Source organism: Rissa tridactyla, chromosome 7 (assembly GCF_028500815.1).
Source record: "Rissa tridactyla isolate bRisTri1 chromosome 7, bRisTri1.patW.cur.20221130, whole genome shotgun sequence".
Lineage (NCBI taxonomy): Eukaryota > Metazoa > Chordata > Aves > Charadriiformes > Laridae > Rissa > Rissa tridactyla.
This window is the reverse complement of record NC_071472.1, coordinates 56,884,712-56,899,963: the sequence shown is the minus strand read 5'-3', so window position 1 is coordinate 56,899,963 and position 15,252 is coordinate 56,884,712. Positions and strand designations below refer to the sequence as shown.

Below are 15,252 nucleotides of genomic sequence, written 5' to 3'. Positions count from 1 at the left end.
TATAACTCAGGAATTACACCGCCTGATGAGGATGGAACAGGAGACAACAACCAGCCCATCAGCCCATTCCTGAGCTCACGGGGGCCCAAATGCCCAGGAACTAACCCACAAACGCTGTCCGTGGCAAGGAAAGCGCCAACGACACCCCTAAGTCATGCAGGTGGAAAAAAGCAGCTGCAATAAGGACAATTTTCTTTTTTCCCCCTGCCATGTTAATTTAAAACAGCTGCATGCCATTGCTCCCCCTCGCCTGCAAGCGCCGGCAGCACCCGGGTGCTCTGACCCGGCGTGCCATGCTTCAGACCAGGGCCGTTTTACAGCCCAGTTATAAATCCCTCAACGGCGCGGGGGGGCTCCAAATGGAAATATTGACATAACCTTCAGCAGACACCCGGAGACTGGGAGCTGCTGGGCTAAATGTGTTCGGAAGAGAAGGGAGCTTTAGCATATGGCTTCTGCTGCTGTGTTAGGGAACAAAAATGATTGCTATATAATGATATGCAAACCACAAGCGCTGCAGATGCATAATGGGATATTAACTCCTACTCACCATATCTGCTGTTAAACAGAATTTGCACGCACTCCCTAAGGGTGTTGATATCTTCAGTTTCTTTTATAAAACTGTCCCACTTATCTATCAAAACAAAATATAAGAAATAAGGAACTTCCATATGGTTCATCCACAGCAGATGCACTTTTCTCGCGCGAAGCGCTGGGAAGCAGGAACAAGACTTTGCTTCTTTAAAAATAATGATTTCCCTCTTCCTGAGCGGATTCTGCCAGGCTGGCAGATAAGGTCTGGGCTTCCCCAGCCCCAGCCCCAAGCAACCTCCTCTGCATGTGCAAAGCAGATTCCTAAGAAATGACCCCATAAAACTTCTCAACCCTGAAATGAAAGACCCTCCGGGACAGAGCAAACTCAACCTGAAACGAACCTTTGAAAGGCTCAGCCATTTCACAGAGGAGCTTTTTCCATCTCCTACTCTTTTCCAGCTTTCCCACCCATATTTTTTTCTTTTTTTTTTAACGCAGGCAGGCGAGGGTTTTGATGTAAACACGTCAGCATTTTTAGGTTGCATTTCCCTTGGGCGGGGTGGGACGTGGGGAAATGGCAAAGTCTCCTCCCCATTGCTGATCCCCTCGGGCACCGCTGCAGAATCACGCCGGGTTTTAGTGGGTTTCAGTTATTTTGAAATAACGCCAAACATTTGGCGGGTATTTGCTGTTTGCAGCTCGGGCAAACGGCCTCACCCAAAGCCATGCCTCAGTTCCCCGTGCATGAAGCCGGGACAGGATTCTGCAGCCGGCTGGCAGCACTTGAGGACCGGGTGTCATGGAAATGGCAGGTATGGACCCAAGCAGGGATGAAGGTCTCGGCGACGATGCTGAGATGTTGCAGCAAGTAAAGGGGAAAAAAATACCCCGCTGCAGCATGTCCAGCACTGCTGGGTCCCTGCAGAGCACGGTGATGGAACAGGTTGCCCAGAGAAGCTGTGGCTGCCCCATCCCTGGAGGGGTTCAAGGCCAGGTTGGACGGGGCTTGGAGCAACCTGGGCTGGTGGGAGGTGTCCCTGCCCAGGGCAGGGGGTGGAATGAGATGAGCTTTAAGGCCCCTTCCAACCTAAACCATTCTAGGATTCTATGATGGCTGGGAGACCGTTGGGAAACCTTTCTTTAAGAGGTGGCTGCCGGCCACCTCCAGCATCAGAGTGAGACACAGACCTGTCTTGTCATGGACGATGGAGAAGAGGATGCGCTTGGACGAGTGCACATTCTGGATGAGGGGACCTCCAGAGACCGACGATTTCTGTCCTGGACAAGAAGAAAGGGCTGATGAGAGCCTGACTGATGCTCTGGGCACCTGAACAAGCCCCCGGGTGCTGTTCCCCCGCTGGTGATGCCAACCCGACCCCACTGGCTCTCCTCCATGCAACCTGGTGGGGTCCTGGCCAGACCAAGTCCCCATCGTTCCCTACTCCAGCCTCATGGTGCAGCACCCAATGTTTCACGGCAAAAATGGAGGTGCACCCTATCGGCACCTCAGAGGCACCCGGGGAAGGGCCGCAGTGGCCACAACATGGCGGCGGGGGGGTCCGCTCATCTCCACATGGGCCAAGCTTTGCACCGATTTTGATCCAAGGACCACCAAAACACCGTGGCCTGTCCCCGGTCAGTGCCGGGGGCGCGGGCTGCGCAGCAGGCCCTCGTCTGAGAGCAAACTCCAGGCTATTACCACAGCAGTCGCTGTACTCCTGTGAGGAAGGCACCTTCAGCTCTCCCGCCGGCCTGGGCATCAGCGCCTCGCCAGCCGCGTTCGGCCCAGAGGACGCCTCTTGCTTTAGGTCGACAGCGATCTGGGTGGGCAGCGAGACGCCGTATAAGAAGTTGGTGACGGTGACGGCGGAGGGGGTGTCCGGGCCGGCAGGTTTGGCCATGGGGCCATTGGCACCAGAGTCCCGGCTGCCCTTGGAGGGGAGGGAGGTACAAGTCAGCTCGACGCTGGGGTTCGGCTCTCGGCTGGGCTCGTCCGCCGGCCTGAGGGCGAGGAAGAGAGAAGAGGAGGAAAAAAACAGGTTCCTTTGGGTCCGTCAAGCAAGAATGTGGAGGGGGAAGGAGAGCCATGCCTGGGAGGGTGGGACAGGCTGCACGCCGGCTGCCGGGCTCTTTGTTTCAGAAATTACAGCCATCACCCAACCTCCTCCAGCTTCTTCAGGCACCTGCACTGTTTTTGTCTTCTTTAAGTGGAGCAGGTTGGTCTTACGGCAGTTCAAAGCATTTATATTAGCTAGGGCAAAGCCGTTTAGCTCCACAGCCCAGTGTGTTTAAGGAGTAAAACAATTTGTGTGACCATAATCACTTGGCTCCATTGCCTGTCCCAGCCCCCAGGAGCCATGGCACATTCAACAGGGACCTCAGTCAGCCCAGGGATGAGCTTCAGTCCGAGGAAGCCCACATGCTTGACATGAGACAGGCGGCCACAAGCTCACAGACAGCTCGAATTCTGCGTGTCCTACTTTTAGCTGTCTCAGCCTGATTTTCCAGAAGTGCCGAGCCTTCAGAGGAGGTATTTGGTAGTGCTCAGCATTTCTCTGAATGGATCCGAGGTGCTGCCAGCCAGGCAAATACAGAGGAAACACACCCAAAACTGCCAAGGTCCTCGTGAAAACGTGGCCAAAACGGAGAGTTCGCCCCGCTGCGGCCCCCCGCCTCCCTCCTCATCTGGCGTTAAAAACCCCATTTCAGCCTGGGAAGAAGCTTGCAGCATTTACACTGGAAACCCCTCTGGAGACAGAAAAGCACTTAGCTTACCGCAGCGGAAATTTTGGCAGAGACATGTAAAGTGTTGCGGTTAATGTGCACGTTTACACACGCTTATTAAAGGAACGAGTCAGAAACAGTCTCGAGCCACCTGACACAGATGAACCTCCATGCACGGCTGAGTTTGGCATGGCTGGACCCAGGTTTCTCGGTCTGGGGGAGAAGCCGGGACATGGGAGGGACTCTCCTGCCTGCTCCGCACGAAATCTCTGCCATCCACAGGTGTTTATAAAAGCCGCCACCCCGAGGGCTCGCTGCCCTCCTTCCCCTTCAGAGATCCCCAAAATTACCTTTTTAGCCTGAAGCGGATGCTGTGGCTGTGCTCTAAGATGGCCATCAGGGACTTCACGTCGTACTCCATGGGTTTCTTAAAGCTGATCCCCTCGGGCAAGCCGGCCACCGCCAGCGAGCCCGGCTCTTTCAGGAACCTCTCGTACGGCAAAGGGACCACGCTGCTCTTCCCCACCGCTTCACCTGGGGAGGGGACAGAGTTACCCACCAATGGACATTCCGTGCTCCCGGCCGCGGCCGAGCCAGGCTGAAGGAGTAAATGCAAGAGCAGGAAATCCCAACGGAAACGTAATGAGAAGAGAAACGCTTCCTAGCTCTGTACTTAGCATGCAAGACCCTCCAAGCCCATTCTAAAAGCGCTAATTAATAAAAAGCTCACAAAAGCCAATAAGCAGATGTCTCATCTTTCGGGATGCACAGTAAAATCCTTGGTTGGGGTCACTTGGCACAAGCCCACCCCCCGGGAGCGCCCGGATGCCTGCCAGCGAGGGATGTGGCTGCCGGCAAGCCGGGAGGGAGCCGAGAGCTGACAAAGGAGGCTGAAGGGCTCGCGCTGATTTGTATCTCATGTTTACTGAGATATTCTGGGAACCTTGTTTTCAGCCGGTTTTCTTATTTTACCTTCTGGAAGAATGGAAAGTACTTTGATTGTCGGTGCTGTCAAGCAGCCTGAATGCACTTTGCGAGACAAGAAAAAAAACAAACCCAACAGTCTTCCTCCATCCCACTATTCGCAGGCAGCACGACCATCGATACGCTTGACTGCATGATCGCCTCCAGCAGCCCAGAAATCTCACCCGCTCCCCTGGACGATGGGCACAGAGTCCCCCTGTGTCCCCATCACACAGGGCTGGCTCCGTTGTACCTCTGACACCAAACCACAACACCCCCCAGGGAGTCAGGAGCAAACTGCTTTCCCTTCCCTGGCAGCAGAAGACAACCAGTGAGCATCACTGTTATACAGAGATTTTTCTAAACTGGCTAAAAAGCCCATGTACCCAAACCAGGGATGCTTACGGTGCTCTCCAGGCAAGACACCATCGGAAAATCAGCCCCTTCTGAAGGGTTTCAAGGAATGACCAAACCCTTGAGCTGCTCTCTGTGGAAAAATTACTTTGGAAACCAACCCAAGTCACTGCGACCAATAAACCTGGTGCCGAAAGCACGAAGCAGAAGAAACAGCCGTGCAGGAATGCGACCTGTCTGGCAAAGCAATGTCCAGATGCAGAACATCTGGCCACATGGCAAGGTGTCTGCGCCTTCGTCTCCAGGTTGAGGGGCACGCAGAGGAGATTATGGAACTTTTAAATTGCTGTGGGATTTTATATGGTTGCTTTTCTTTAAAATATTTTCTTTTTTCTCTCTTCTTAAAAAAAAAAAAACACCAAAAGATCTTACAGAAACCCTGGAAGTCTTGTGGCACTGTAAGCAAGACCTTATTAAATGTGATTTCTTCAACACGTTCTTTGAAGCAATGCATGACGACTAACGACGTGCAACTTGCACGAGCCATCAAGGTTCCTTATAGGCAGGATGGATAATGTTTTAATTAAGCCAGTAACAGAAGTTTCAAACCAAACCTTTGCACCACAACACTACAAGTACAAGCCCAGAGGGTACTGACAGTTCCTCTGCCCCGATGTACTGGCCCTAGTGGCTTTCCACTTCCCTCCATCCCCTCTCTTCATGATGGGGAGAAGCTCCTGATGCCCACGGCGGCTCCTTATCAAGCCAACGCTCAACAACTCCCCGAACATATTTTTATGGGGAATGCGTTACTGTCAAAGTGACCTTCACCAAGCCTCACGCTGCCGTGCAGAGGCTCATGGTTTAGCTAAAGTGAGACAATAATCATCATTAATGCCTGTTTAATAGAAACCGGCGGTAATCAGTCATCCCGTTGGTGCGGAGATTACCCAGCTCTGGAGGGAATACGCGATCTTTTTGACTGAGAATTCTCTAAGATTTTTTGTTTGCAATCCCTGTTGATGGGAGGCAACTGAAAGGATAAGAAAGAAAAAAAGCCCTTAAGAAAGATAACTGTTAATTTCTGACAGTCCTCTTGGTGTTGGGAAGAGAATCACCCTGGGGCACCTACTATCTCCTGCAGTATTTCTCCCCACTCAACCAGGAGAGGATCTTCCCAGTGGACATGCCGGGAAGGGAGCATCCGCCTGGTGGGTTTCCCCAGCCAGCGGCTCAAGGATGGGAACAATTGATCCTACTGAATCAGTAGCAAAGGCAGAATTACACCCAATGCCAGAATTACACCCAGAGCCAGGCCAAAACAACCGGCTGGGGTATGCCCAGCCTCCTCCTGCCATGGTAATGCCAGCCACCCTGGGGTGGGGACCCGGCCAGCTTGTCCCCACAAACGTCTGTGCGCCTCAACAAGGTAAAAAGCATCACAAACTCATCCTGACGGATGGGCTGCCTAGTCCGTACACCCCATGCAGATGCGCCCTAGTCAAGCATTTTTACCAATTATACATTTATGGTATGTCATATATGAATAATTCCCATATTCCTAAGAGGCCTGTAAAGCCTGGCGCTCTCCCGGCAGCAGGACAAGACCTGCAGCTCAGAGTAGATCCAACCAGCACCGAAACAGCCTCACCACTCCATTCTTTAGCTCTGCAGTTTCCCCCTTCCTTCCCACTTGGGCCCAACCTTTGGAAGGCAGCGAGAGGATCTGATTACCCCGTTAATGGGAATATCGCCTCCAGGTCCTCTAAGTGGTTTCAGAAAACCTCAGCGACTGTTCATCCCCAGGGGAAGGGCTGCCATCTCCCCTTTCTGTCTGTGAAGCCCACAGCAGGCGCTGGTGAGGAGAGGGCTGAACGACAGCCAGCAGCAGAAACCCTGCACGCGAGTCCAAGGCGGTTGATGGGAGCACCACATTATCCCCCTCCTGCTGCGGTGGGAGAGTCTGTTCCCAAACTCAGTGCATAAACAGGGGCAACGCTTGCACTTCAGGCTCAGGGAGACCTGCACGGCCCTGTCAGGGCTTGGTAGCACCCCTCAAATCCCAAATGGTGATGGGGAGCTGCACCCAGGAAAGCAAAACACCCGGTTCTGCAGCTGGTCCAGCCACACGCCCTGAGCTCCCCCAAAGCATCATGCTGGGCTAATGCAACCTGCTGAGCAGCACAGGGGAACACTGGGGCTCGCCACCCCCTTCTCCCAACCCAACCTCGCTTTTCCTGCGTGGGCCAGCACAGCTCCGGCGGTGCTGCCGGGGGACGAGCCCGGAGCACGGCCACCACCTCCAGCCGCTCTGCAGGGGCTCCAGCGGGGACCTCCCAAGTGAGAAGCAGGTGCTGCCACCGCTCGAGCCTCCGCAGATTGGGCCCGGAGGGAGCTCTGCAACCCACTGGGTTACATATCAACAGCCATATGGTCATCTACATTTTAATTGCAGAAGCTTTATTGCCGGGGATGATGCATGTGCTGGAACGGCACCAGCTCGTCTCTCGGAGCCGGGGCTGCGGGGCCGCCTGCTAGAAAAATCATCCTTTTTCTTTTTAAATAGACTTGCCAGGGAAAGGGGTGAGCCCCTCTGCAGAGCCCTGACACAGTGCCTGTGAAAGAGGTGCTGTAGACGCAGCGTCAGGGATAAAGGTGTGCTTGAAAATCACACTCAGGGCAGGGCAGAGGCTTCCTTTGGCCGAGGAGACAGAGGATGCTCCCCCCAGCATGTGGATTTTTTTTTTTTGCCCAGTTTGGGGTACTGGCAAGTGAAGAAGCAGTGGCTGAATCCCATTTTAATGCAACACTAACCCTATGCAGGAGCAGGTCCCGCCATGCCGCCCCTTGCCAGGCACCCGCTCCCTCGCTGGGGAGCCACACTGGGGCCAAAAGCCGCATCCGGCGTCGGCGCCGGGCAGCTCAGCGAGCCCCAGGGGCAATCCAAATCCCCAAATGGAAGCGTGAAGGTTCTTACTATAAAGCACATCAAACACTTCCTCTACCATCTTCCTGAGGAGGTACACGTCTGATCCCTGGTCCGGGGAGACCCTGAGCACGCTTCGCCCACACTCCTTTGCCTTCTTCTGCGCCTCTGCGTCCTGCTCCTTCCTCTGCTGGACTCCTGCAGGGGGGAGAGGAGAAAACGGGAGACGCTGTGATGAGAAGAGGTTCACGGGCGATGCCGTGCGTGCTTTCGAGCGGCTGCAAAGCGATCAAACCTGCATGGTTATGCCAACTTCAGCCAGGACTGAACAAACTGCCCACCAAACCCCACGCAAGATGAGGGTGCTGGATCTCTTGCTGCCCCCATGGTGTCAGCAAAGTCCTCTGGCTGGGTGCCCCAGGTCTCCCATCCACCCCAGACCCCAGCTCAGATGGGGACGCGGCGCTCGGCAGCCCCCAGCATGCTAGGGAAGGTGCCGGCATGGGCAGTGGTGACAGCAGTGCTGCCAGGAGCAGGGCTGGTCCCCGCCAGCCAGGGACATGCTCATCCCGTGTGTGCCCCCCCCTTCCCTGGTTTTACCCACTCAGCTGCACTGAAACTGTTGTGATTAATTGGGCAGCACATTTCTTTTCTCTGGTTTCAATCTGCTTAGCCTTCAATCTCTCAGGAAAAGAAAATCCGCCCTTCTTGGAGGCTTTTTTTACCCTTCAGCATCACGTAGCTCAGTAATACCAGCTATTTCCTGCTAATTTCCCCCATTAAACCTCAAATAAAGCATATCTTCAGCAGCGACTTCCTTGCGTCTCTAAACGCACAGAAAATTAAACACTACAAGTACATTATTGCTGTTCTATCCAAAGCGATTCGCAAGGGATTTTCAGTGGCGAAGGACTAATTCCTTCATCATCCTCGACAGGCTGCTGCTGATGATCAGACCTGGATGCTGCCTGGGCACTCAAGGAAGAGCTCGAGGATCCCTCCTGTGGAAAGAGCCCATGGCTGGGACATCACTGGGATAGGGGAGAGCCACCTGGGGTACCCACAGAACTAGACATAAGAAAGGGGACAGCCATCCAACACCGTGCAACCCCTGGCAAGCTCCACACCCCTCCCATGGCGTGGGGAAACAGGCCCTGGAAAACTTTTTTGGGGTGTTTTACCAAGGTGGTGAAATGCATCCGCATCCACACCCTCCTTCGGCTGACTCTCCCTCTCGGCTGGGCGCTAACTCTCCTCCGTTGACATTAATCCTGATCACTGTCAAGTTCCCCCCGTGCGCCAGGAACAGCTGAGCCAGAGGTTCAGATAAAGGAGGGCGTTCAAGCGAGGTCTGCGCGCCCAGAGAGATAAGAGGCTTCTTACATCTCCCAGAGATGTCTGCTTTAGATTATTTCAGATCCTTTCTAAGGGGGCAGCTAGACCATAAATCAGAGGCACTTCCAGGGACGCTTTCCACTGCGTGCCAGTTGTAAGAGCTTTATGGAGCGGAGTTGAGCCTGAGCCATTTATAATTCAAGACAGAGTTATCACGTTTCACCCTGTCTCCAGCATCAGCCGCTTCACCCGAACCCCATCGTCAAGATTTTGTGCTTTCAACCAGACGTGACCACTTCATTTTGACAAAGGTGTAAATGAAACCAAAGGAGATGGAAATCAGGATCTAACGACAGGCCCCTTACCCCAGCACAGCGGTAGGCCACCAGTCAGGAGATAGATAGATAGATAGATAGATAGATAGATAGATAGATAGATAGATAGATAGATATTTCTAAAAGTGAGATTTGCAGATGGTCATCAATCTTGTGAGCTGTAGGGAGCCACAGCTGGCATTTAACACATAAGAGGGAGCTCCCTCCCGTTGGCCACCCCGCTGCCGTCCACCGCTCGGGTACCTCGCTGCCTCTTGTGCGTGGTGGGAAGGGGAGGCAGAGCTGCCCGCAACGCAGGAAACATCCCCAAAATTCCTCCTGTCCTGCAAAACGCTACGCACCGACGCGAAGAACAACTAATGGTGGCTCTCCCGGGTGTGTGTGGTGGCAGGCAGCTGCCCACGGCGGGCAGGACGGAGGGGCAGAGCGGAGCCTTGGCAGAGAGTCGCTCCTGCAAAGCCATGCCGGCTCACCTCGCACGCATGCAGCGAACAACCCAAGCAGACAGTGACCCTGGCAGCTTTACAGCGCTAATGTTTTCACTAGAGCGAACCCTTCCTGAGCAATCTCTCCGACGGATTAAGCACCAATACGGTTTCCATCAACACCATGTGTGTGCACGCACAGCCAGGTCGTTTCTCTCCACCGACCTCCCACTGTGGGCAGTGTGTGTGAGTGGATCCGGGTCTGGGGTCCCCCCAGGTCTGGGGTCCCCAGTACCATCAAAGCCAGATTCTGTCCCAGCTCCTGCACAGAGCAGGGAAAGCAGCACTTGGTGCTCCAGGGATGATGCCATCCAAGAAATGCAGGTCTCCATTTACAGCATGGCTCCTGCCTTCCCCTCAGCTCACAGGCTGCTTTCGGGGAGCTGACAGTGGCACGGAGCCGGGACAGAGGGCTGGGTGCCAGCCTCACCACACGCAGGGCTGCCACCAGTCACACACGTCCCTGCCATACCAAATCTGAGACCTGGGGGGACCACGGCTCTCGCTCAAGTCATCCTTGCACCACTGTTAGCCCTTCAAAAAAATAAGCAGCTCCACAACCAACACTCCCAACTCCCAAATCCATCCCTGTTTTTCCAAAACCAGGAAAAAGGCCTTGGCCCAAGAAAGCCTCTCTGCTCCTGGGGGATCACTAGGACAAATTATTTCTGCTAAGTCCTCAAAAGCCACTCCAGTGCATCACAGTGTTGCCACAGGCCGAGAGTGATGGGGGCACAGAGCAGCCATCCAGCCCCGTGCCACCCCTGGGATTCTTTCGGAGAGGAGAGCTGGGGCTTGCAGTGCCCTCCCTGGCTCTGGCTGCAGTTCCCACCCGCTTTCTCCATCACTTAAAACACCGCTCAGCCCCACGGACAGACAGCGCCGCAGTGTCCCCCGCACCACAACCCCTCTGCGCGCAGTGCAGGGCCCGGCTGGCACAACCGGAGCACCAACCCCGCCACTGGAGACAACTGCGCCAGCGGGGATACTCACTGCAAAACTTCTGGAAGTCGGCTTGCAGCTCCTTGCGGGCGCTGAGGAAGACCCGTCCCTTCTCGGTGCCCACCACGAAGGCGTTCTCCTCATGGACGGCGATGCAGGCCACCTCCGCGTTCAGCTTGGAGAGCGCTGAGCACTGCGGGGAGGCACCGGCTCAGAGCGGCCACGGGAGCACCCCCGCTTGCCACCCTCTGCCATTTTCCAGTGGGATTTTTTTCTTCCCATCAAAAGATTCCCCCATCATAAGCAACATTCTGGTTTGGGTCAGAATTGCATGGGTTTTATGCCATCCCCTAAACACTTCAGTGACTTTACAGCTCCAGAAAGGTATCCGTCTGAGCCGTGCTTTGCTGGAAAACAAGAACTATTGACCCATCATTTCGCTTCACTTTTTCCTATCCTAAAAGTAAACGTTTTAGAGTATTTCTTGAAAAGAAAACATTCCTGTAAAAAAACCCAAACCAAAACCAACAACAATTTGTATTTTTCCACCCAGCTCTAATGAAATAAGGAGCACGGGAATCTTATTTCAGCTGCGGAACACTAATATGGTCAAAGTCTGGATTAGTCGAACGATTCTTCTCGTACAGTTATGCAAAACATTAAAGAGATGGAAAAGACTTCCTCCATTAATCCATTTTATGTAACGTGCACTTCCTGCTCTACATAATACACATGTATATGCATTTTTTATTATTATTTTTTTATATTACAATAGTTATGCAGTGCCGGCAGCATGAGTCATATTCCCATAGCTACAGCAGCGACGCTATGAAGACGCTGTCCCCAGGTCACAATTTAAATGGTTAAAAGAGGGGGGATTTTCCTATCGGCAGCCCTGGTTAGACACGTCGCCCGCCCCCGGCATTGCGGAGGGGCCGGAGGATGCTGGTGGCCGGGGATGGAGCAGGACAGCAGCCGCCCGTGGACCAACGCCCCGGAGCTACCTTTAGCTCCCCACATGCATTTACAGCCAGTTCGAATGCGTGGGCTTAAACCAGTCTCTATACTGGGTCATTTTGCCTCCTGCTCGTCTTCTTCAAGCAGAGGGTATTGAATCACGTCCCCAAAAATAGATATTTTTAAGAAACCTCCTGTCAAGAACCCAGCAGCAAATCAAAGCATTTTGCTCCAAATACCCAACACCCAAAAAATAAGTATAAAATCTAAGGGATGTGAGATTTGGAGGCGGACCAAATCCAAACCCTAAGCCCACTTGGCGATGTGCACATGGCCCCCTAGTTTATTTATCACACGCAGCTGGGCTCCCGGTGCAGAGCCCGGCTCCAGTGACGCGCTGGGATAAAGGCTGAATGTCAGGAGCAGCCTGGCCTCCTGGCCCCGGTGTCAGCATGTAACAAGGACTGCGGAATAATGTATATTCATTAAGAAGCCAAACTACGGTAACACGATTTGCTGTACGGGATGGCAAGTATATAAATCATCAACGCCGCTTGGGATGCATCAGCTTTGGAGAACTTGCTCCTTAGTGGGGCGGTGATGGTTAAAAAGAGGGAAATTAGTACTCGTGAAAAAAAACCCACCCTACCTGAGTAGAGAAGAAGAAGCATCCAAGATAAATACACTAAATACAACTTGGCTTTAAAAAGGGAGGGCTATTTAGCACGTCGCATTGCATTAGATATTTGTTACTACACACCCGCTTTCCCTTCTTGATCACATTCACAGTTAAAAATAAGATTAGCTCTGGTCCACGAGACCTAATCCAGACAGTTATCTTGTTTATGTAAGCACGGCTGACTTAGGCAAGGTTTCCACCGGGAATTCTACGTCAAAAGATATGAAAGTTATTTTCTTTGTTCTCGGAGATAAAAGCCATTGTTCTCCTGTTGTGTAAAAGCTCACGGTAACATTGGTAAAACATCAAGAAAAAAAAAACACCCAACCACCCTACATTCAGTTGATACCAACATAAATATTAATGGGAAAACAATACACATCTGAGATTAACTTGGGCTGACTTTATGATCCTTACGGCTGTCAGGGCAGGAGAGGATTTTTATTTCCCAGCTCCGGCAGCTCCCTGGGCTTTCCGGCAGCAGAGGGGAGCGGGATGAGCTTGACGACCCCCCCGCTCCAACCCTGCTACCAGCCACCCCGCTAAAGGAGGTGAAAGGAGGGAGGGGGACAGGGATGCCACCGGCCTCTTACCATGGAGTCTAAGGCAGACACTAAGCTGGTGATGATTTCGTCTTTCTGGGGAAAAACCATATTCCACTGGTCAGCTCTGGAGGTGCTGAGAGTCACGTCTAAGGGCTTCCCTGCCAGGGCCATATTCACCTGGAAATAGAAAAAAAAGATATATATGTTGATATTACTGACAGAGAGTTGGCGGCGAGCATCACCAGCGTGTGCTGTGGGCTATGGCACAGCACCGGCGTGGATACACCGGGGAAACTGAGGCACAGAGAGAGGCCGGGGCCAGCCTGAGCCCCGTGTCCCCCACGTCTCCTCTGCTAAAGGCAGATAATTGTGGACGCTGCCGAGCCATAACCAAACCCTGGGGCTGATGCTGTGTGTCCCAGCAGTGGCCAGGTCACCTCTGCCCTTGGGACTGACCCCTGGGGAGATGCCACCATCGCATGGGGTGCGTCAGACCAACCGCGTGGTGGGGCACCCTGGACGAGCAGGTTGTGGCCGTGCCAAGAAGGAGGATGCACGCTGAAGCGGACGTGGAGCGTTCCTGTGCCCAAGCTCTGTGGGCAGGAGAGAGCAGGGGGTGATGCTTGTGTCCCCACAAGGACACCATGCCGGCTGTCCCCATGCCTCCCTCCATACACCCTGGGCGAGAGGGGAGCCCGGCACCCAAAGGTGTCCCCGGAACAGGCCAAAACCACAGGGTGCTCCACCTTCACCCCACAGGAGAGAGGCAGCTCATGGCGAGGGGCTCCATCATCAAATCATCCCACCCCACAGCTCCTGGGGGACCGTGCTGGCAGGAGCAGCACCAGGCAGCGTGCAGGGACCTTGCACCCGAGAAGGGGCTCGGCCCCGGGACCTCCATCCCTCACTGCAAAATGGGGAAAAAAGGGGGAAAAATGCTAGGGCCTGGCACACGTGCAGCAGCTGCGCCAGGTCTCTGCACCCCGCTGTGCACATCTCACCATGACCCACAGCGAGAAACTGGGGCGGAAACTGAGGCAGGGGCTCGTCCTTCATAAATCACCCCACTCCCATGGTGGGGGCACCCACACCTGATACAGCATCACCCGCCAGCACCCAACACGGTCACCCCCAGCGATCGCCCCTCCATCCACAGGGCAGCGTCGCGCCGCCCGGCTTTAATCCTGCCAATAAAGGGTGGCAAATTAGCCAGCAACGCTCGGGAGCCACTCAAACCAGATCATAAATCATGTGCTCAAAGCCGCAAGCGGATAAAAAAGGCTGGAGAATTTGTAACGAGGCAAGACCAGCAGGAGCCGGGGAATATGAATGAATCTGCCTGCGCCTAACTCGATTTGCGGCTCAGCCGATAACCGCGGCCGCTCGGCCCTGCTGAAAACAAGGGTGAAAAGTCAACAGCAAAAACCCAAATCCACCTTCCTACACCTGTGTCCAGGCAGAAGGAATTTGCACGCAAAGCGGGGCCATGCTGCCCCTCGCAACTGGGGAAAAGGTGGATTTTGGCCCAAAATAACAAGTCCCCCCCACGCCAGCATGTCTGCAGGCGCCTGAGCAGGCGCAGGGCAGGGGGCTGACAAACGTCGCTGCAAACCTCGCTGTTACGTGGGCACGCAACAAGCCAACGGCAGCGCAGACGACTCTGTGTTAAACAATAATGACTGAACTTCAGAAACTGCTCTCGTCAGGACCTCTGGGCCCGCTCTTAACAGCACCGACTGCCCAAATGAAGCTGACGGCAGAGTCTTCCCCTCCAGAACAAAATCTTGGGATAAAAAACCCAAAAATCACGCATCAGCTTGGAGACTAAAGCAGGAAACTGAACACAGGGTCCTGCAGCGTGGGTGCTACCGCCCTCCGGCACAGCCCCCACGGACATCCCCACGCTGGGAACGGGGCTCTGCCAGGCACCTCCAGCTTTACCATCACCAAGGGTTGCAGCAACGCTGGGAAACAGTCCGCCTTGCTCCAGTCCTGCTGTTTGTGCACGCGCGGATGGACGGGCGGATGGATGGACGGATGAGGGAGCACTTCATGTGCAAGCTCCTGAGCAGCTCCCTGTGCATGGACAGCCCTGTGGGTACAGGGAACTCAAGATTCCTTCTTTTAATCGCCGCTGTGTTAATAAGACGTGCCTTGTTGCAGCTGGCAAGGAGCAGCCAGGCAATGGCGGCCGCTGAGCTCTCCCTGAGCCGCTCTCCCAGCCCGCAGGACACGGGGCAGCCCCAACGCTGGGCTGGGACCAGCCATCGCCTGGGGGCCGCTGTCGGGAATGGAGTCTGTCCAGAGAGCATCACTCCCTTCTTAATCCCCCCGCAAGCACTCACTTGGAAAGCAGCCTTATTCTGATGCCTGTACATATTTTTGCGTGCCCTAATTATTATTAAATATGACTACTATGACTTGGATGCTCTTGTTGCCTTCTGGCAGCATTTTGGAGAGCCGGTCCCTGCCT

The 15,252-nt window shown here is 54.0% G+C and overlaps 1 protein-coding gene across 4 annotated transcripts in view; it reads right to left on the bottom strand.

Annotated features, from left to right (window-relative positions):
- The window catches only part of GTF2IRD1 (GTF2I repeat domain containing 1), a 67,256-nt gene that overhangs the window by 31,523 nt on the left and 20,481 nt on the right, over positions 1-15,252 (bottom strand). For all 4 annotated transcript variants that reach the window (XM_054210175.1, XM_054210177.1, XM_054210178.1 and 1 more), the window contains exons 2-8: positions 12,828-12,956; positions 10,650-10,791; positions 7,553-7,699; positions 3,609-3,792; positions 2,234-2,535; positions 1,723-1,812; positions 551-634 (exon numbers count right to left, since the gene is read on the bottom strand). In XM_054210175.1, the coding sequence (XP_054066150.1) occupies positions 551-634; positions 1,723-1,812; positions 2,234-2,535; positions 3,609-3,792; positions 7,553-7,699; positions 10,650-10,791; positions 12,828-12,950 (1,072 nt within the window). In that variant the 5' untranslated portion in view covers positions 12,951-12,956. The remainder of the gene's footprint in view (positions 1-550; positions 635-1,722; positions 1,813-2,233; positions 2,536-3,608; positions 3,793-7,552; positions 7,700-10,649; positions 10,792-12,827; positions 12,957-15,252) is intronic.